The 21,225-nt window shown below is 38.2% G+C and overlaps 1 protein-coding gene across 1 annotated transcript in view; it reads right to left on the bottom strand.

Annotated features, from left to right (window-relative positions):
- Positions 1–21,225, bottom strand: part of MAP2K5 (mitogen-activated protein kinase kinase 5) — a 261,121-nt gene that overhangs the window by 179,070 nt on the left and 60,826 nt on the right. Inside the window, exons 8-9 of the mRNA XM_049782784.1 lie at positions 19,173–19,221; positions 11,270–11,334 (exon numbers count right to left, since the gene is read on the bottom strand). Coding sequence (XP_049638741.1) covers positions 11,270–11,334; positions 19,173–19,221 — 114 coding nt within the window. The remainder of the gene's footprint in view (positions 1–11,269; positions 11,335–19,172; positions 19,222–21,225) is intronic.

Consider the following 21,225-nt stretch of genomic DNA (forward strand, 5'->3'; position numbering starts at 1 on the left):
ATCCCATGAATCATTTTCTTCACCAATGTGAAGTTTCATTGGCTATACATTTTGTTGCTGAGCCAATGCAAAAATATATGTTATTCATAGTTTTTAGATAACTTTTCTGAATGTTTAATTATGGTTTAATCAAGTTTTATGTTTATTGACTAAATATATTGTTATACTTTGTTGCTACAGTTAGCAGTTGTAATAGAATCAATACGTTTGAGACCCTCACCCTATACATATTTTCCAAGTTCACTAAGCTTGTTAAAATGCTATATTGATTGTACCCTTAAGCAAGCCCTAATTTTGTTTGAACATTTTTCATTATTAGAATTCATGAAACACAATCCACGAAATAATTCTGCTTAGAGCAATAATACTGGACTTTTTTTCCTTCATTCTTTTGCAAAACTGACAAGTACCCACAAAATTCTCAAAATAACATAATCCAATATCACACTTAAAAATTAAATTAATGTTTTAAAAAAAAGAGATTTTATTCTTGGGGCCAGAGTAGTAAGTAGCACAGTAGGTAGGGCATTTGCTTTGCATGTGGCTTACCCAGATTCAATACCTGGCATTCCATATGGTCCCGACCCGGAGCTGCCAGAAGTGATTTCTGAGCTTAGAATCAAGAGTAATCCCTGAGTGCTGTCAAGTGCGGTCCCCAAACAAACAAACAAAACCCACCTTTATTCTTAACATCTCCATTACTATTTTCCCTCTCTATTTTGGTAATCTGCTTCACCAATTTAGTGTTAGGGCACAAAACATTTCATTTCAGGAAGGTAGCAATTTACTAGAAACATGTTCTCTTATATCAAAGTTACCAATGACAGAGCAATGAAAAAAGAAAAAACTATAGCAGAAAGTTTTACACAGAAAATGTCTTTTGGATTTCCTAGTGAATTATTTCCCCAAAAAAGCAATTTAAGTAAATACCCTAGATGCTATGGTATACAAATATTTGCTTGTGCTATATGCCAACCAAGAGACTACAATTTTCTAACACATCACATACTGTAAAACAGCTTTAAAAAAATAAGGTCTTATAAATCAAGAAAAGTACCACTTCCACTAGCAAACCCATACAATTAATCTAAGGATTCAATGATTAAGTTCTAAGCTTTTGATAAGCAAAGGGGAAAAAATGGATCTAAAAAGTTATGTGGCACTGAATCTGTGAACCAAGCAATGTTGCTTGAACAGATATGAAGAAACCTCTAAAATTAATAACTAGAGATGATACATTGCTGAGTTTCAGAATTATGACTTAATTTATCCCTCACATCTAAAAACAATCCGGCTCAAATTCAAGAAACAGAGCATGAGTGGCCTGAGGGGTGCCTGAGCCTCTGGCTGTCAGATTCACTGTCTGGTTTCTGTTTCTTTTATTTCTTCTTTTGGTTTTATAACTCCATAAGTGAGAAACGCCCAGTTCTAGCTGCGACTTGACTATGGAAATGTCACTTACCTCTTTCAAGATTAACTTGTTCCTGGAGTAGAAAGGATACATCGACCATGCCTCCCCAGTGAGGATTCAGCAGGGGGTAAAAAGCCCCCATTTGTATGGCACCCTCACGCTCTGCTCTTTCCTGGACCAGTTCCACTTCACACACAATGACCCCCCCCCAACGCATGTGATCTTTGACCTTCGGGGCCTTTGGTCAGAGTAGTGGCCTCAGTCCTAAAGGTTCTTCCAGATTTCCCCAGGACTGGTTCCTTCCTACCCTTCAGGGCTCCTCAGGCAAGGCCTGATGAACACGTATTTAAAGCCTCTGCAAGGCCCCTACCTAATATGGACCCCTCACCATGATTCAGACCACCCTGAAACTCTGGACCAATTGGGTCAGGTGACTTAACACTGGCAGAGTGACGGAGCATCAGCAGGGCCCAACAGTGCTTGGGAGGCCATGAGGGAGCAGGGCCCTGTGATGTTCTCTGAGCTCTGCCCCAACCCACTTATTTCACGGACTTTACAGTACTTATAAGGTCTGAGATATAAGGGGTTCCTTTCCTTGTTGGCTCTCCTTTCATTCCATTATTATGAGCTCCAGGCGCACAGAGACTTTTCCGACCCGTTTACACCTTGGATCACTCTCCTCGGCCAAGATTGGCAAGAGGGAAGCTTAGCATCTGCTCACAAATACAGGGATTCACAGTAAGACACAACTGCGAAAAACTAAAGCAAGCCAATCCTGACCAAACATTTCTATGGAAGTGGAAGGTTGGATTTAGTTCTGGAACTCGTAGGCACCAGAAGCAAAGTCTCATGGCCATCCAGCACGCAGCACGGAAATTCTCCCCTCAGAGAATCTGAACACAAGCCAGATTGTTCACTTACTGGTTACAAAACACAGAACAACATTTTCGTCCTCTTAACTAAATTCCACTACCTATGGGCAGCAAACTGAAGCTGGGAAGAGAAGTTAATGCCAACTTTATGTAACATGAAGAAACTGGAAGAGAAAGAGAAATATCCAAAGCCAAAATGTGGCCAAAGCTGCCACTGAAATTCATCCCACTGTCCATACCTCACAGCTACTAATTCCTTTGCCCACCTCTCAACTTCAGCACCAAATTCCTCCATGATGCTCTTCCTGATTCTTCTTGAGAGTCGAAAATCCGAACTGACTGTCCAGTCCAAGACCCACACACAGCACATATAAGCATGCGACCTAGACAGTGCAGCCCCAGGCATACCTGTGGGCAACACATCTTCATCCTTCTGGACTCAGGGCTGATGGAAGACAAGATATTCCTAGCAGCCCACGCAGTTCCCTTCACATAGCTCCACTAAAACAGGGCAGATCAAGAAGTGAATGAAGGGAAGGATAGGTATAGTTCCCAGAGCCCTAATTATCCTCACCATGCTCTGCTGGGTGGCCCGTGAATTAATCATGTCTCTACCCAGAAACAGACAAGACAGGACTCCAAAATGAACCACTAAGAGATGAAGGTAAGCCTAGGTGTTACTTAGGTATCCAAAACACAAAAGGGATTTTGAACATAAATTACTTTTCGTCCACTCTCTGAAAATTGGGTGTGCTAACCTTAATCTGTTCATGACCATTTCTGCAGGGGAGGGGTGTGCAGCTTTAAATTTCTCTACTTAAAATGCCTTCTTATTAAAATATTAGAAGGAAGTCTTGCCACTTCAAAATTATTTTCCCTGCAAGGAGATGATGTTGAAATACATAGATTCAGCAAATTCTTACTTGAAATATTACCATAATGTATTGATTTTTCACCAGACTCAATTGACTGAAAAGTTGTTTGTATAGCAATATTGGCCAAACCAATATACTAGAACAATTTTGTTACCCATAGTAATCAAGTGCATTTCTGAAGTATAATTATACTGTCATAAAAATAAAGCCAAGATACCCTTTTCCAAGCAATAAAACAATAGGGGCAATAAAACAAGAAGAAGAAGAGGCTAAATAAATGAGATTTTTTAAAAAGAAATTTAGTGTCTTTCAAAATCACATTGCCTCCTTTCCTTCCCTTAAGCCAAGGTTAGCAGAAAATGATCAATGCTTCAATCTCAATAAACTATTTCAATAATAGTTAATTTGGGTGGAAACCGAGTCTGAAACTCTGCTCAGCGACCTGTGATGCCCTGTCATGTAGGCTCGGTGCCAATAATCAATTCATCATGGCCATAATGGATATGGGCATGTGTAAAGTTATAGGAACACTGAGAAGGAAGGAAAGACAGGAAACAGAAAAGGATTGAGAATCAGGAGTTCAGGTTCATTCTTAGATGCCAATCAATACAATAACTCATTGTCTACAACAAACCTGTAATGATGAATTCTGAGCCAAGGAAAGGGGAAAATATACATAATTCATTTTATTTGACAAATGTTCATTGATCTTTTTTCTGAAAATATTAATGCCCTGCTTGTCATATGATATGACACTGCAAGACAGCCATATATGAGTATTTAGTTTTGCATTAAAATGATGTCTAGTTTGCTTGTTTAATATATGGTCCTGGCTGCAAGGAAGAAGCTCTTCATTTGATTGGAAATTTAAAGTTAAGATAAATCAAACAATCACCCTAGTGCTCTTGTGTCAATATCAAAATCATTTAAAAATAGACCTTAATTTATAAGATGTACTTCAGGGATAAGTGGAATGAAGAGAAGTCAAATACATGCATGGGAGGCTGTATTCAGATGACTATCACTTCCTGTTTGGGTTTGGGCACCTTTAGGTTGGATGGTGAAAGGAGAAGTGAGTTATAGTGACCAGGAGGTTCCCTGATACTCTGTTTAATATCACTATAATCTTTATGCTTCCCACTCAAGAATCCCATGTTTCAAAGTATTTGAAACTAAACATTTTATGCTTAATATTTTCTGACTAAATAAAAACTTATTAACTTGTGTATTTTTGTCATTTCATGTTACTATTAATGAGATAAACATTTTTGATAATTATTCTCTTCCTGTAGTTTTCTAAAGATGAGTACATTAATTCTTATATTCTCATTTCTAATCTTCATAATACTAAAAGGCAGAGCATACACTAACCATTTTATCATGGAGAATATTCTACCCCCAAATCACGTGACTCTTTCCTATGGTTAAACTATTAAAGGCAAGACATTCAGTACTATTTTCAAACACCAAATGGCTATCATAGATGCTAAACAACTGACAAGTAGCCAAGCACTCCCATCCAGCTCTGTTGGGTCTGTTCTTTTAAGAAATAACCAAATAAATAACTGACCATCTGAGTCTTCACATGAACAATGTGGCTAAGGAAAAATAAAATGCAAACTACTATGATGTGTACTAGCTTACTCACTTAGCAAGACTTAAGTCCTCAGAGTTACATACAAACTTCACTGCTGGATCCAAAGCTGAAATGACTCTATCAAACAATGTGCAGAAAGCAAAGAGCATGAGTGACTGGCCTGCATTATCCTGGAGTGTTTCCAAAGTAACTGGACCTATTAATTACTTTTTGTTTAAATGGCATACAACCCAAGAAAAAAGGACGGTGAGTAGTATTTTGGATAAGAGAATACTAAGCACTTAAAAGTTGTAACACTTGCGAAACAAAACAAAACAAAACAAAACAAAGCAAATCCTTCAACCATAATTCCTGGGCTTGGAAATTTCTCTTTTTCTTAGGTAACTGTTAAAAAAGCCACCTTAAATCCTCTAAATAACACAGGTTCTACAACTAGCTTGCTATAAAAAGGATCCAATTAAAGAGCACAACTAAAACAGCCTGCTTGATTAAACTTCCACTTGCCTCATTCCCATTTCAGTGCACATCTATGAAGCATCTACTGTATCCTTTGGATTGTGCTGGGTGGGTACACTGAAAATACAAGAAAACACAATGGACTCTGCTTGACCTTGGAAAACAACATTGCCTAGGGGGAAATTGGGCAAAAGGAAGAGACGCTGAATAGAGTTCAGGCTCCACTAATGGTCACATGATTATGAGCCTTTGCTTTTTCAAGTGGCAATGGATTTTCAATTATACCAACTGACTAACAGCACAAACAAATCAACTATGATAAAGACACTATGAAAATTTAAACAATTATATGTAATGAAATACGTAAGCTATAATAATCAGTTGAATCTAAGATAGAGAATAGAAGAAAATACAGAGAGAATAAAGAATGATAGCAGGCTTAGAGAAATAGTACAGGAGGCAGGGGAGTTGGCTTGAATGTGAATGTTGGCTGCCACCAGGGTTAAAATCCCCAGAATCATGTATGTTCCCCCAGAACTGCCAGGGGTCACTTGTGACAAAGTCAAAGACAGCTCCAGAGCATGGCCAGGTGTGGTCCCAAAGAACAAAAACAAAAAATAATAATAACAATAACAGTGTACAATTTCTTCGTGTTAATTCATCACAACTATAATTCTAGGAGAAGTTTAGAAATATTTTTTTCTGTTTTTAATTATTTTTGAACTTTATTTTTTGGTGTTTGGGCCACACCTGATGGCGCTTAGGGGCTACTCCTGGGTCTGAGCTCAGAAATCATTCCTGGCAGACTCTCTGGCAGCCAGGGAACCATATGAGATGCCAGGGATTGAACCCAGGTCCGTCCTGGGTCAGCTGCATGCTAGGCTAACGCCCTACTGCTGTGCTATCAATCCGGCCCCTAAAAATAGTCTTAAAAAATTCCATGGCAAATAAGCACAGAACTTAATTATTTTTTTCTATTATACATACTATGATGATAGGCAGCTAGAATTTAGCATTTGTTCTAAGTACTAAAACAGCAGAACATATAACCTCACAATAAGGTAAGTATTGCTATTTCATGATTAACAACATCCCTAATTTGCACTTCAAACTCAGAGCCCACACACTTAACCACATCACCCTACCCTCTCTACTTTCTCAGAGCCTCGGAGGTTCATTGTAAATCTTTCAGAGGGTCCCATCATATCTTCCAAGGAGGCACCTGTAACTTAGGGAAGTGGAAAAACAATAAAATTATATTTATTTCCTTTTTCTGAAGTGATTCTTCTGTATAAAGAAGCCTAAAATCTTTATAATCCATTTCCTCCAACTTGGTAACCCAAAAACTACCAGCTTCATACAAATAGCTGATGCCACTATTAGAACATAGAGAATAGTTCAGAGAACATAAATTAAGATCTGGTTAAATTTGGGGGGTGGTGAAAGTTTCATATTATATCAGTAAACAACCAGTCTTAAAGGAAGAGTATGTGATCAGCTATTAAATAACATACAACATAGTTATATGTGTTAGCATATCCCATGAAGTCAGAATAATAAGGCTGAAATATTAAACTTTTGCCTTGTATGTATTAGCTTTATTATACTCTGTAAAAAAAAAAAAAACTTAAATGGGCCCATTAGGCACTTTTGTTACCAATGAGTGGATTTTTCAATATTTTCTTCATCTAGTTTATGTAGCATAGCCTGTAATATAATCATTTTGTTGGTGAAAACACATTTTTTATATCCAACACTATTAAGGTAAGCTTAGTGTAGGAGAAAGTCAATCAAAACTAACAAATGGTTAGTTTTATAGAGACTTTTAGCAAAGTGGAATCTCATTTCTTGATGATTATGCCATTACTTCGTGCTGAACTAAAAACCAGAGATGTTAGAACAGTACAAACTGAGGCCTAGACAGAAATGAAGACCAAATGATCAAGGAGAAGTGGTTATGAAAATTGGGTATTTTCACCTTCTCATTTCTCAAGAATTCACCTCGGGAAGGAGGGAACAGGAGGACATCAGTGGAGAGATATGAACACGGTGGTGGTTCTGGAGTTGAAACACTGAATACCTGAAATTCTGTTATCAGCTTTGTAAATCACAGAACCTAAGTAAATAAGAAGATAAACGAAGGGAAAAACAAAAGAATTCTCTAAGTAACTAGATAAGTATTCTTTTGATAAGACATCAACTAGATAAAGTACTCAAGTACTTGTTCTTGTCTCTGCCATTCACCACTCCCCACAAAAAAACTACCAAAAGGGTTTAGAGCAGATGGACCATGATTGGATCCCCAGGGGTCCCATTTGGTCCCCCAAGCCAGGGGCGATTTCTGAACGCATAGCCAACAGTAACCCCTGAGCGTCACCGGGTATGCTGCCCCCAAAAGAAAAAAAAAATATATACTAAAAACATATTTGATCTTAAACAATGCATGAACATACTGAGCACTGGCAAAGGTGGCGGAAAGTATTCCTAAAGAATAAATTGCTTAATATTTACTGCACTGTTCAAGAAAATTAAAAGATTCTGGGGAGGGGCCAGAGAGATAGCATGGAGGTAATACATTTGCCTTTCATGCAGAAGGACGGTGGTTCGAATCCCAGCATCCCATATGGTCTCCTGTGCCTGCCAGTGGCTATTTCTGAGCATAGAGCCAGGAATAACCCCTGAGCTCTGCCAGGTGTGACCCAAAAACCAAAAAAAAAAAAAAATAGTATATGAGGTAAAAGCACTTATCTTGCATGATACTATCCCAGGCTGAATCTTTGGCCCCACCTAAGGGTCCTGTGCCCCACCAAGAGTTATCCTGAGCACAAAGCCAGGTATAAGCCCTGAGCACAGCTGGTTGTTTCCCCTGAAATTGAGAAAACAATTCAAAGAAATCTGCGTAGGAGGTTGTTCTCTTGAACTTTTGGATATCCTGGCTCTAATAAACTAAATTTTAACCATGCTACTTTAGCATGTTTAGCGAAAAACATTATAAAATGGAGGGGCTGGAATGATAATACAGTGGGTAATGAACTTGCCTTACATGCAACTAGTCCAGGTTTGATTCCTGACATTTATTTTTTTGTTAAATTTTGTGAAAGTAATTGTTTTTAATATAAAATCTTTATTTAAACACCATGATTACAAGCATGATTGTAGTTGGGTTTCAGTCATAAACAGAACCCTGACATTCTATATGGTCACGGATTGACCTGAAGTGATTCCAGAGTTGAAAGCCAGGAGTAAACCCTGAGCACATCCAGGTACGATCCTCAGCCCCCAACATTTTGCATTAAAAATAAATTAGGAGAGGCCTGAGTGATAACACAGTGATAGGGTGTTTGCCTTGCATGCTGCCAACCTGGGACAGACCCAGGTTCGATCCCCAGCATTCCATATGGTCTCCAAGCAAAACCAGAGAAGTGATCCCTGATGCAAAGCCAGGTGTGGCCTTAAAACAAACAAACAAACAATAAATTATCTACAGAAGTTGGTGGTCAAGGAGGCCAGAATGATAGCACAGAAGTAGAACATTTGCCTTGCATGCTGCCAACCTGGGACAGAAAGGTTGCCAACCTGGAACAGACCCAGTTCAATCCTTGGCATCCTATATGGTTCCCAGAGCCTACCAGAACAATTTCTGAGCACAGAGCCAGAAGTAACCCCTGAGCGCCATTCCCAGCATCCTATTATGGCCCCCAAGCCTGCCAGTAGTTGTTTCTGAGCTATTTCTGAGTGCAGGGCCAGGAGTAACCCCTCAGCACAGCTGAGTGTGACTCAAAGCTAAAAAAAAATGTTGGTGGTCTAATGGTTTCTCTTTCCTAGAATAAGGAAAAACAGTAAATTTACAATAAACCTTCAATTATTTTTATTTTTTGTTTTTTGGGTCACACCCAGCAGTGCTCAGGGTTTACTATGCTCAGAAATCGCTCCTGGCAGGCTAGGGGGACCATATGGGATGCCGGGATTTGAACCACCGATCTTCTGCATGAGAGGCAAACGCCTTACCTCCATGCTATCTCTCCAGCCCCTAAATCTTCAATTATTAAAACAACAGCAAAAGCACACTATAGAATTAAACAATTGGTCACAAAGAAGATTAGGCATCTAAAAGAATGTTTTAGGATTCTACTTGAAGACAACAAAAGGTTATAAGAGTTGCAAGAAATCTTTCCTGCTTTATTATCTTTGTTAGTATAAAAGCTTTTTAAGTTTTGAAAATTTTTCCTTTCTGCATATGCAAGAATACAAGTTCCTTCTTTTCTTCCTCAGGTTATCAGAAACAAAGAACTATCAGATCTGAATAAACAACTCAAGAGAGACCAGAGGATGGTGGTTGAGAGGAGAAGAGCAAGGGAAGCAGGAAAGCAGCTTAAGCAGGAACTGCCCAGGGGGAAAAAAATGAAGAAAGGTATATGTAATCCAGGAAAGACATAGATATCATAGCAGTTATCTGAACCTCAAGCTCAGACACACAAGATATCAAACAACACCAGAGCAGGGCCCATGATTTTACTTAATTCTCTGAATTATCCTAGTGAATTCAGACATCTAACTTTCAGACTAGTCACAACATTTCAGTCATCTGTAGGAAAAAAAATAGTTACAATTTGTAGGACAAAATAATCCAAGTATTTGCACATAAATTCTTGTCTTTTTTTAAATAAAAGAAAAAAATAAATAAAACAAATCCTACTGAGGAAAAAAACAGAGCACACAGAGGAAAAAACTAGTTCTTTTTTGGAGGCTGAGGTCCTTGATGACAGGACACATCCCGCGGTGCTCAGTAGTTACTACTGGCCCTAAAATTACTCAGAAATTACTTGGGCTGGCTTGGGGCAACACATGGGATGCTGGGGATCAACCCAGATCAGTTGCATGCAAGGCAAACACACTACAAAGCTGTCCTATTGCTCCATCCACATGTGCACGTAAGTTATTAAAAGTGAAAAGACTCCCAGATTCCACCTGCTGAAAGTACTGAGGTCCTAGCTAGGGGACTGAATAAAAAGACTTTTATGGGACTTCTCATCCTGGAAAATCAACTCTTCTATCTATTTGTAGAGGATGTCCTGGAATTTTAGAATTCAACCTTCTGAGGACAATATGGCTGTTTTTATCTGCATCCATGTGGTGAGGAAGAATATAAGAGTCTAAAGACATTAGTAACCAGTTAGAAATGAAATTATTTTATAACTCTGAAAATATATATTAAAATCAATGTTAAAATATCTAAGGTAAAAACACACTCATAATGTGATACAGGTTTAGTATATATATGGAAAGTAGTTCTCTAGAGGAAGGCTTTATTACTCCCTCAGGGCTTTCTTACCGAGTATGGATTTTTTAATTCCTAGTGGAATATTTTTCATACACCATTGCAGACTATTAAGTACCAGATATTACATTATGTAGTTTAAACTTTGCACTACTGCATGAGAAAGACTTCCCTGTTGAGAGAACTATTTTTTATGGTTAGCATTTTTTAATATGAAAATGAATACTCCTTTAGGGTAAGATCATTGCAACTAGAATTTGGGAGAATTTTATAACTTAACATATTCATCAATGTGTAGAAATTCTCTCAGGGGAGTAGGTGAGTAGAAAAAGTACAACAGGAAGAAGGCTTTTTAATAACTTATGGTGTCAACACAGAGCAAAGCAATGGTATTTATAAGGTTTGTCTTCCACTGGGCATTGCTGAAACCAGGCAGGGGACAAGCATAGGGTGCTAGCAACTTGGAGAAAAAAAAAAACGGTGTTAAAGAGTAGAGGGAAAAAATGCATTAAACTTCAGGCCAGTTAAAGGTACACTTGTTAATGGTGGACTATTAACTGCTTACCCAGGAGAGACACAAACTCAGAAATTTTAAAAAGGCAATATAAATGCACTTTTCCAAGCAACTCCTAAGCAAATAAATGTCCTGCAGAATTCTGGAGTCAAGTGTAGGAATAAAATCTGAACGCTGATGGTCATTTAAAAATATCTGTCATGGAGAATTTAGGTACCCACATTTGGCAAAGTGGACAGAAAGTTTAAACAAAATTAACTACTCACTTGTAGACTGTGCCTCCATTGCCATGGCCAAGTGTGTCCCGGTACCGTATGTCTTGTTCATTCATCTCCACAAGAAAGAAAGAAAAACAAAAAGGGTGTCATGCCGCGGATGGAAATGTCAAGGAAAAGCAACTCTAGGCCATAAACAACAAGCAGTCTGGGTCATTTCAAGTTCAGCTGCAAGAACGAGAAGATCAATACAACATTTGCTGTCCAATTTATAAAAGACGATACCAAGGGACAAAGTGATGGAAAGTTTAATGACAATTTGTTTGCCTGGGTCATTTCATTAAAGTTTGATAAAAGGTGTCAAAACGGAATGATCTAACATAGCTCAAAAGGGCCAGGTCAGAGATACTGATAAGAACACAGTCTCTAGGACCAACACCAAATTGCACTGCACACAGCCAAAGTCAAACTTGGAAAGAAAAAAATACATACAGACAGACACACAGTAATTTAATGCAAAATCTGTAAATAAATAAGCCTCTGAAAACTCTTAGGTGACCCTATAATTAACATTAAACAAACTGGATGAATAATGTTAATGACTTTTTTCTAGAGTAGATACAGATTTTCTTTGAAAATGGTAAAGTGTGTGCAGCAAGAACTGCAAAGATTTCATAGTGTTCTGCTGGAAAAAGTACCATTATTAATATACTTCACAATGCACACATAGTCGAATATCTTAAGACATACAGGAAAAACATAAGCATGCAATTCTTAGAAATTAATGTTATTTTCATAATGGAATAAATTACAAGTACACTTGCCCAGTTTTTGCAGAACCATTATAGAATAAATATTACTTTCATTTGCTTCACAAATTGTAGTAAATTATTTTAATGCCCACAAAATAATATTTTGGAGTCTTGAAGAACTGACTGAATAATGATTTATGAAGGAACTTAATTTAAGACTAGTCAAATTATATTTGATACATTCCGTAATTTTCTACAGCCTGGTCCAGTTGCTTAAAAATTAACTGCCAACTATATCCACTAAGTGGATTCAATAATGCTGTTATTTTCCATATAGCTAAGGCTTGGGAAAAGTCATAGTAAACCCCCCAAAAAATCAATTTCCAGAGAATTGCACTGCCGTGCATGGGTAGAAAATGGATAGAGTTTTTAATTCAATATCACCTGGAAAAAAATAGTTTGCTTTCAGACTATTATTGTAAAGCTTTAAATATTTTTGCTCTGCTCTAAACTCCCTCCATTGAATAAAGCCAGGTTTCATTTATCAAGGGAAATATTTTTCTTCTATACATTTCTGAGGTTGAAGTTTCAGAGAGCAGTGATAATTACAAGTAGAGTACCGGCGGTAGAAACAGCTTCCTTTCCGAGCTGTTTTGCCAACCCCTCAAAGAATATCGACAGATTAATGTGCAAGGGCCAGTTCAGGACCCAATTTAATTGTAGTACAACCTGACTGATGCAATTTGCAATCAGCTAATTACTATATTTAGGGTCAGAGAAGAAACGACAGATAAATCAGAAAAATTGGCCACAATTTTCCTATTGAGAGAAATTTTGTTCTTCATATTTTGTATTACTAGTAAAGGTTTACGAAAGCTGTATTAAAACAAAGTATGAATAAAGGAAGAGAAATGGCTCTTCAATTGGAAGCAAATGATAAATTTTAAAACAACAGGAAGTACATAGAGTAAGTGGGGATGCTAAACTAGTAAAACTGCTATTAGGTTTACTTTGATCAATGAATATGAAGGACATACACATAAAAGGTGCATTTACTGTGGGTATGAATTGATGGTAGACCAATTTCTATAAAACATTTCTCTAGGTAGCCTGAACAAGATTCAAAACAACCTAATTTTTTGTTTGTTTGTTTGTTTGTTTTGTTTTTGGGCCACACCTGGTGGTGCTCAGGGGTTACTCCTGGCTGTCTGCTCAGAAATAGCTCCTGGCAGGCACAGGGGACCATATGGGACACTGGGATTCGAACCAACCACCTTTGGTCCTGGATCGGCTGCTTGCAAGGCAAATGCCGCTGTGCTATCTCTCCGGGCCCAAAAAACAACCTACTTTGTACCATTACCTTCCCTAAAAACATGCACCCCCACCCCACTACAGCTTAAAGAGAATTTCTAGGAAAAGAAATGTTCCACACTCAAGTTCAGAATTATTCTCAAGTTAGCGGCACTGAGAGTTAAGGGGATGCAGGATGTAAGTATGAACTATCTATCCTCTGGAAGTACAATCTATGATCCTACTCCTTTAAATCTACATCTGATCATCCATCACGGTCTTTTAAGTAAAAAGACCTGAAGACCACCCAATAATATACCACACAGAATAGACTGTATATTTGGGAGGGATTTTTGCTCTGTCTTAATGGAGGAAGAAAAGATAAAATATGTTGAAGAAGGGAAAAGAGGGAAGGTGTGGCATAACTCTAGAAAGTTTCAACTGTTTAATGTCACATAGTTTTGTTACCTCTCATAACCATAGAGTTCACAGACAAGTGGTAATCATTTACCCAACTTCAAGTACCCCAACTACTCAGAGTGGTGGGCATCCAGTCAGGGGATAAGCTGATAAAGCAGGAAGAGATGGGTGATGAGGCATAAGAGAAAGGGTAAGGGAGGGAGGCAGAGGGGAGAATGAGAGAAAGAGAAAAAAGAGAAAATACCTGCACGCATATTTAATTACCAAATACAAGGATGGAAATTTCAAATCCATTACTTCAGAGTGATATTGTAAGACAAAAGACAAAAATGGTTTTGAACAAGTTTTAGAAACACGGCATTAAAAAAAAAAAACTGTATTCAGGGGCCGGAAAGATAGCATGGAGGTAAGGCCTTTGCCTCACATGCAGGTCAGTGGTTCGAATCCCAGCATCCCATATGGTCCCCTGAATCTGCCAGGAGCGATTTCTGAGCGTAGAACCAGGAGTAACCTCTGAGCGCTACCGGGTGGAACCCAAAAACCAAAAACCAAAAAACAACAACAACAACAACAAAAAAAAACCCTGTATTCAGTGTTACTACAATTTAGACCTTTGCCTAGTATATGAATTAACAGATGTTTTTATGACAAAATATTTTTTATTTGACTGCTAATTTTTATACAGTATTCAAATAGTTACATTAAAAAAAAACATTTACAAAGTAAAATTAGATCCAAGCTCCTGAATTCGTTGTAAATACTTAAGATATTTCATATCTCTGACCAAAAGAGATTAACTGTTATTAAGCATGAAAAATTTCATTAAAACTTATGAATAAGCAGTTAATATTTGCCATTTAAGTTTAAGTGAACATATTGACTCAACTTTTCAAATTGAAGCACAGGGACAGGCATTATTATGAATCAAATTGGAATCAGAAAGAAAATGCCAGGGGCTGTAGCATCATTTTTGGAAGTGGGAGGCCCAGGCTCAATCCTCGGCATCCTATGGTCCTCAAAGTTCTACTGGGGATTACCCCTAACCACCAAGGCAGCCCCAAAACCAGAACAGATATATAAAAATAAAAAGAGGAGTTTGTAAACCTGCAAAAGATAATTTTATGTTATCACTGAAATCGAGTGACATAAAAGTCACAGAAGTTAGAGCATTTAAGACCAGTTTACTTAGGCCTCACAACTAGCCAGTAACAAGCTCCAGCCAGTGCTCACTCAGTCCTTTTTTGGACAACCTACTCCCTTGCCAGATCTCAGCAGCTGATCTCATGTTTAGGTGAGGAAGGACAATCCTCTTCATCCATTGCCCCTGGCCACAGGAAGGAAAAAAATCCAACTGAAGAGCACTAACAGCTTAAAGCAATTTTTTTTAAAGTTTTATTGTGACCAAAGTGAATTATAAATCTTTCACAGTAATATTTAAGGAACATAGTGACAATGAATGAGGGGCATTCCCAACACCAGGGTTGTCCTCCCTCCAATTTTATCCACAATGTTTTTTTGTTTGTTTATTTTTTGTTTTGGGGCCAAACCTGGCGATACTCGGGGCTTACTCCTACTTCTGCATTCAGGGAATTACTTCTGGCTTGAGATCATATGGGATGCTGAGGATTGAAACTTTATCGGCTACAGGCAAGGCAAGTACCCTATATGATGTACTATTGCTTTGAACTCTAAATCCTATGTTTTTAAGAAAAGAAAGACTTCAAAAATCATACCACTCTTTCAGGGGTCTCAAACTCAATTTACGTGGGAGCAGCAAGAGGTAAAGTCGGGGTGATCCTTGAGTGGAAAGTCAGTAGTAAACCTTGAACTTTGGGGGGTGTGACCCAAACAACTAAAACAAAACAAAACAAAACAAAAAAAGATTCCTCTAGGACAGGGCCACAAAATGTTGTACGAAGGGCCTTTTGTGGCTCGCGGGCTGCGAGTTTGAGACCCCTGCAAAAGGTAAAATAAAGCTTTAATTCAGTAAAGATACTACATGACTAAAAACTATGCCCTGTTTTCTTGGTTTGACTTAAAAAACACAATAGCTATGAGGGATGAGGGAGCATCCCAGTGGCAACTGAGGTGGACAGGTTTTGCTGGTGTCAGAGAGGAAACGGTACAAAAGCTGTGTGTAGAAAGGCCGTGTCTGTGGAAACAGATGGGAGCCATGCTTAGACATACAAGCAACCTCATTTATGAGAGCTAAGATAGAGCAGAAAAATCTGAAGTTTTCATATACTGGTTATCAAGAAAACTTACTTTCTGAAACTGTGTTCAAGGGATTATATGTTAGATAAGTCAGTTTTCCAGAACTATTACCACATAGTTATTATTCATGGTGTCCACTTTGACCAAAACACAAAGTTACAGGTGCTATTAAAAGATAAGCATGAGGACCAGGCTTGGTCTTTTTGTCTGAAGTAGAGGTTATCTATTTTCCTCTTATCTATAATCTCCTCATCCCAAATTCAACATTTTTTCTACCCACAAAATAGTTTCTCAAAAATATCTGAAGTTGTTAAAATAAGAACAAAAACAGCAGCATTCAAATGTGGTGCTACAGGGCCAGAGTACAGAGGGTAAGACACTTGTCTTGCACTTGACCAATTGGGCTTGGTCCCTGGTACCCTACATATTCCCCTGAGCCTGCCAGGAGTAATTTCTGAGTGCAGATCCAGCAAGAACAACCAAAATATATATATATACACTAGTGGTAAGATTTAGAGTTCTTAATGAAACATGCCAAAAATCTCTTCTGATTTGGGTTTTCCAAACTAGAAAAAGGATTCCTCTACTATAAAGTGATAAATAAAAGAAGAATAATTTCTCTATCTCAAAGACTAAGTACTAATTTTTTAAATGCTTGATTTAATATAACTAGTGGGATTAATGGCAAAATAAAATGAAATTCAATTATGGATCAGCAAAGAAAATATGCTTTGTTTATTGTCTGCCTGTATTAAGAAGAATCAGTACCTATTGCTTCTAAATCATTAAAATAAAAATGCTCAATTAATCCTTATTTTCTATGTAAAGGTCTGACAGAAACGAGTCATATCACTAGACCTTTGCTTCACAAATCGAAGCAATAATAGTTTCAGAGAGCAGTCACACTCTATGAGCAGACAATTGGAGAGATTTAGTAAATCCCACTTTATAGAGCAGAGACTAATCGGAAAACACAAGCCAGTCAAATGTTTCTTATGAACTGTTGACACTATATCAATGCTGAATCAATTGGTGGCATTTACTCTGAGTGACAGAAAAGAAATAAATATTTATATCACATAACCTATATCAATGAACCCCGGCAGAAAGCTATTTCTAACTTGTCAATATTTGATTATCTTGAAGAATCTTGTCCCTTTCTTTTAATGATTAATATGAATTCCTTATTAAATCTAAGTGGAGGCTAGTGGAAAGGCAAATCATTATTAATGCTTGAGAGCATAAACCACTGAAATAAAAATACTATGCTCTAGTGTTAAAGTATCGTTAAATGTGACTTACACCTTCCATATCAGAAGTGTCAGTGTTCAGCCCAAAAATTTATTGACGCTACAACCACGCACATAACCTCACTGTAATGCAATCTCACTCACTCTTGAGTGATCCCGTATCACTAAGGAACTAAGGAATTAGTAGGAGAGTATTTTGAAGACTTATAAAGGTAAAAATTGATTTCTTTTTCATTTGTCTTATGAATAAGAGTTAATAATATATAAAATCTAATCCTTGAAAGGTAAAAAAACACTCACAGCATTTGGGAGGAAATCACATTCCCAAGGGGGAGAAATAAACCATCTTTAAATGTCAAAAATCTTTACCATGACAATCTTCCACTAGAGAGAACCTTCCATCTCAGACTGCTAAGATGTTTATGATACTAGGTTTATTGTGAAAACATTAGTAACATTTCAGATAGCCCCCCCTCTTTTTTTGGTAGTAGAAATAAACTGTTTTTCATTTTTGAAAGAGAAATCTATGACAGGTTATTTTCCATTGCCTGGGTTGGACAAATTAGTTAAAGCTTCTTAATTTATGTCAACTTTGAAATATATTTTCCAGCAGAAGAACACAAGTGACTTACACATAAATTACAATTAGTAACTAGAATGTGAGCATGTTGAAGATACATAAATATTCTAGGCTCAATATTTCTGCTTTTAGTCAGGTTTTGTTTCACACCCGGGGAAAAAAACAGAGCCTCTGAAAAACATCTAAGTGCACCTCAACCTGAACACACCTTTAAGTGCTTCACATGAAAAGGATTCAATAAATATGGTCTTATATGTTGATATCATCAAGATTACATGTACATCACCACATTCTCCTCTGCCAAAGATGGGATATTAGGGCCTAAAATCCACCTTCCCCATGTGAAGCTGAGGTATCAGGACCTGATAAACTTGCATTTCCCGTGTTCAAGCATTGTGTGCAAAACAGATAGGCTTCCAGTACAGAAGCAGTCCCACTTGGCTCTGTCTATCTATTAGGCCACAAAGTTACAGGTGATATTAAAGGACAAGCATGAGGACCCAGCTTTATCTTCTTGACATGCTCTACTACAAGTACTTGACTCATGAAACGCCAATGAGGCTTGGAGAGGTCAGCGTGTGAAGGTACTGAATAAGCATCTGAGATAATTAAGATTTCAGCCTTCCAAACATAGACGGGAAGTGAACAGCAGTTAAGAAAATCAATAAGAGTCTTTTATTTGCAGTGACACAGATGCCTCAGTCAATAGAGCCTAATAGGCAGGCTTGATGGCAACGGACAGGCGCCTGCCTCCCCAGGCTATCAAAGAGCTTCCTCCATAACAAACATTAAAACACATTTATGTTGCTATTGAAGAATCAAGGACCCTGTAGGTAGCTTAATCTACCAGTGTATGCGTAAATGCTCTATACTATTTCAGATGTGGCCATTTACTTGTATCAGAATTAGTGAGAAATAACTGGCCTGCAGGCCCGTCTCCCTCCCTGGCTGGCTTAGGTCATTCAGTTTTCAGCGGACATTCAAGGCTAGGCAGACCCAAAGGGCTGCCAGCACCCAGGAATTTCAAATGTCCAAGGTTCACTGTTATTTTGTTCCCCTAAAATGCCAGTGTCGGTTGCACAACGAATGGAGGAGCTGAGATCAGAAAGTTGTGATTTTTCCTTTCCTCCCCAAAGATAATGAAAGAAACAGTTACGGCAGGATACCAGGTCATTTCAAGCACACACGGGTTGACACACTTGTTCAGAATTGATTAAGTTTTTTTCAGCTGAGAAGGCGGCGGGGTGTGTACGTGGTACTTCAATCTGCTGGGAGTGAAACCCATTAGCACAGTTTGAAAAACGTACTACAAATTGTTCTGCCAATCAAATTAAGCCATGTAATTCATTTATGACAAGAAGAAATTCATGGGCTCTGTTTATTAAGTTTGTGGATATAAAAACTGGGCTGTCATCAGGTGAAACACTTCAATTGGAATGCTGCCTTACCTGGCCATTGGCCAATATTTTTTTCAGTTCAGCAGAAGACTTCTTTAAGCTGCAAAGGAAAGACATAATTTTTAGTGACTGTATCACTGACACATTTAAATATCACTGGAAATTGCAGAAGCAAATACACCTTTGCTTTAGGTGTAGACATGGTCTCTACACGCTTTACATTCTGCTCCCTGTATAATTTCCCTCTACCCCCAAATATAACTGGCCAAATGACAAAGGCATTCATCAAGAGAGTGAAGTCAGATGGTAAGGGAAAGCAATGAAGCCTACAGTCAAAATAAAGTAAGACTAATTTTGGATTACTTCAGAGATGTTTTTTGGGTATTTTTCTGCATGTTCGAGTACCCTTTCAGTGACCCTAGAGTACATTCTGTTATCTGCCTAGACATGCACTGAACAGTAGACCTTTTGATGTCACAGAACTGGAAAGGATAAAGTGGACAGAGTAAGTCCAAATCTGTAAAATTATAATTCAGGTTTTGGGAAATAGTATAGCAGGTGGGGTGCTTGCCTTGTAAACTGATTACCTGAGTAATCCCCAGCATCATATATTCCTAACCCTAACCCTGAGCACTCCCAGGAGTAATTCTTGAATGCAGAGCCAGGAGTAACCTCTGAGTATCATCAGATGGGACCCAAACACTTTAAAAGAAAAAAAAAAATCAAGTATTTGCCCAAATATGCACTCTAACTGTACACTAATTGAAAGTTACAATAAGAAGGTTGGGAGTTAATATAGTGGTTAGGAAACAGGTCTAGCATGAACCAGACCTTGATTCAATCCCAGGTCTTATGTGATCCCCTGCACAGGGCACTGCAGAGCCCAGCAATTATATGGTCAAGCTCCTGCATTGAACCAATGACCTGGGTGGTTGGCTGACAATGTAGTGGAGCTACAAAGCCTCTCGAGCTCTGCTTGAAAGACCAACCCCAAACTTACAATTCAATTTCTTAGGTTGCAGATAATTACCAAAAATCTGCGTCATAATGATAGCACAGTGGGCATGGCATTTACCTTGCAAGTAGCCAATCCAGATGCCATCCATGCAACCCACATGGTTCCCTGAGCACCACCAGGAGTGATCCCTGAATGAATGCAGAACCATGAATATGCCCTAACCACAGCCAGGTGTGACCCAAAAATCCAAAATAAGTAAATAGATAAATTGAAATAAATCCTGGTATTCACTAATTATGTGTACTAGGAAAAGTTAGTTATCCTTTCAGAACTCTAAAATTTAGTCTTTCTCCCCCCATAAGATGGGGGAGAATACAGCTTTTATTGTGCAGCTAAGAAAATAAAATGTTGCCAAATTGTTTGGTAAATAAACTCCTATTTCGTTTGTTAAATAAAGCCTTATACCATGTTAATTAAATTTCATCTACCTTCTCTTCCTTTTCTAGAAGACCAAGAATCAGCTCTCAGAATTATTTCAGGAATGTAAAAGTGTTCTCTGAATACCTTTGATGGCATAAATAAAATTTTTTTTTGGTTTTTGGGCCATACCCGGTGGCACTCAGGGGTTACTCCTGGCTATGCACTCAGAAATTGCTTCTGGCTTGGGAGACCATATGAGATGACAGGTGACTGAACCTTGCAAGGTCTGTCCTAGGCTAGCACGAGCAAAGCAGATGCCTTACCACTTGCGCCACCACTCCGGCCCCTTGATGGCGTAACGTTTTATGTCAGTGTTCCCCAAAGGGAGGAGGACAATGCCACCGCAGGGGAAGTTTGTTCATTCACTTCAAGAAGTCAGATTTCCATCAGGGAGCTAAAAAGCTTATTTTTTTTCTTTTTTTAAGAGGAGGTGGTAGTCTACGTAGTTTAGGAAACCTTTGTTTTATGTGAGTGAATTTAGGTAAGGGGCTAATATTAGATCCTGAAGACCTTGCTTTCTAGATTTACACCTATACACATCTATCTGATTGGGGGTATATGAAATGGTACTGTGTCTAATGTACTATGCCTAGCAGTGCTCTCACCTGAAAGGCAAAGCTTGTGGATTCTGTTCCTTTTCTAGGCAAAATGTCCCCTATGGGCCAA

Source organism: Suncus etruscus, chromosome 1 (assembly GCF_024139225.1).
Source record: "Suncus etruscus isolate mSunEtr1 chromosome 1, mSunEtr1.pri.cur, whole genome shotgun sequence".
In the NCBI taxonomy this organism is placed as follows: domain Eukaryota; kingdom Metazoa; phylum Chordata; class Mammalia; order Eulipotyphla; family Soricidae; genus Suncus; species Suncus etruscus.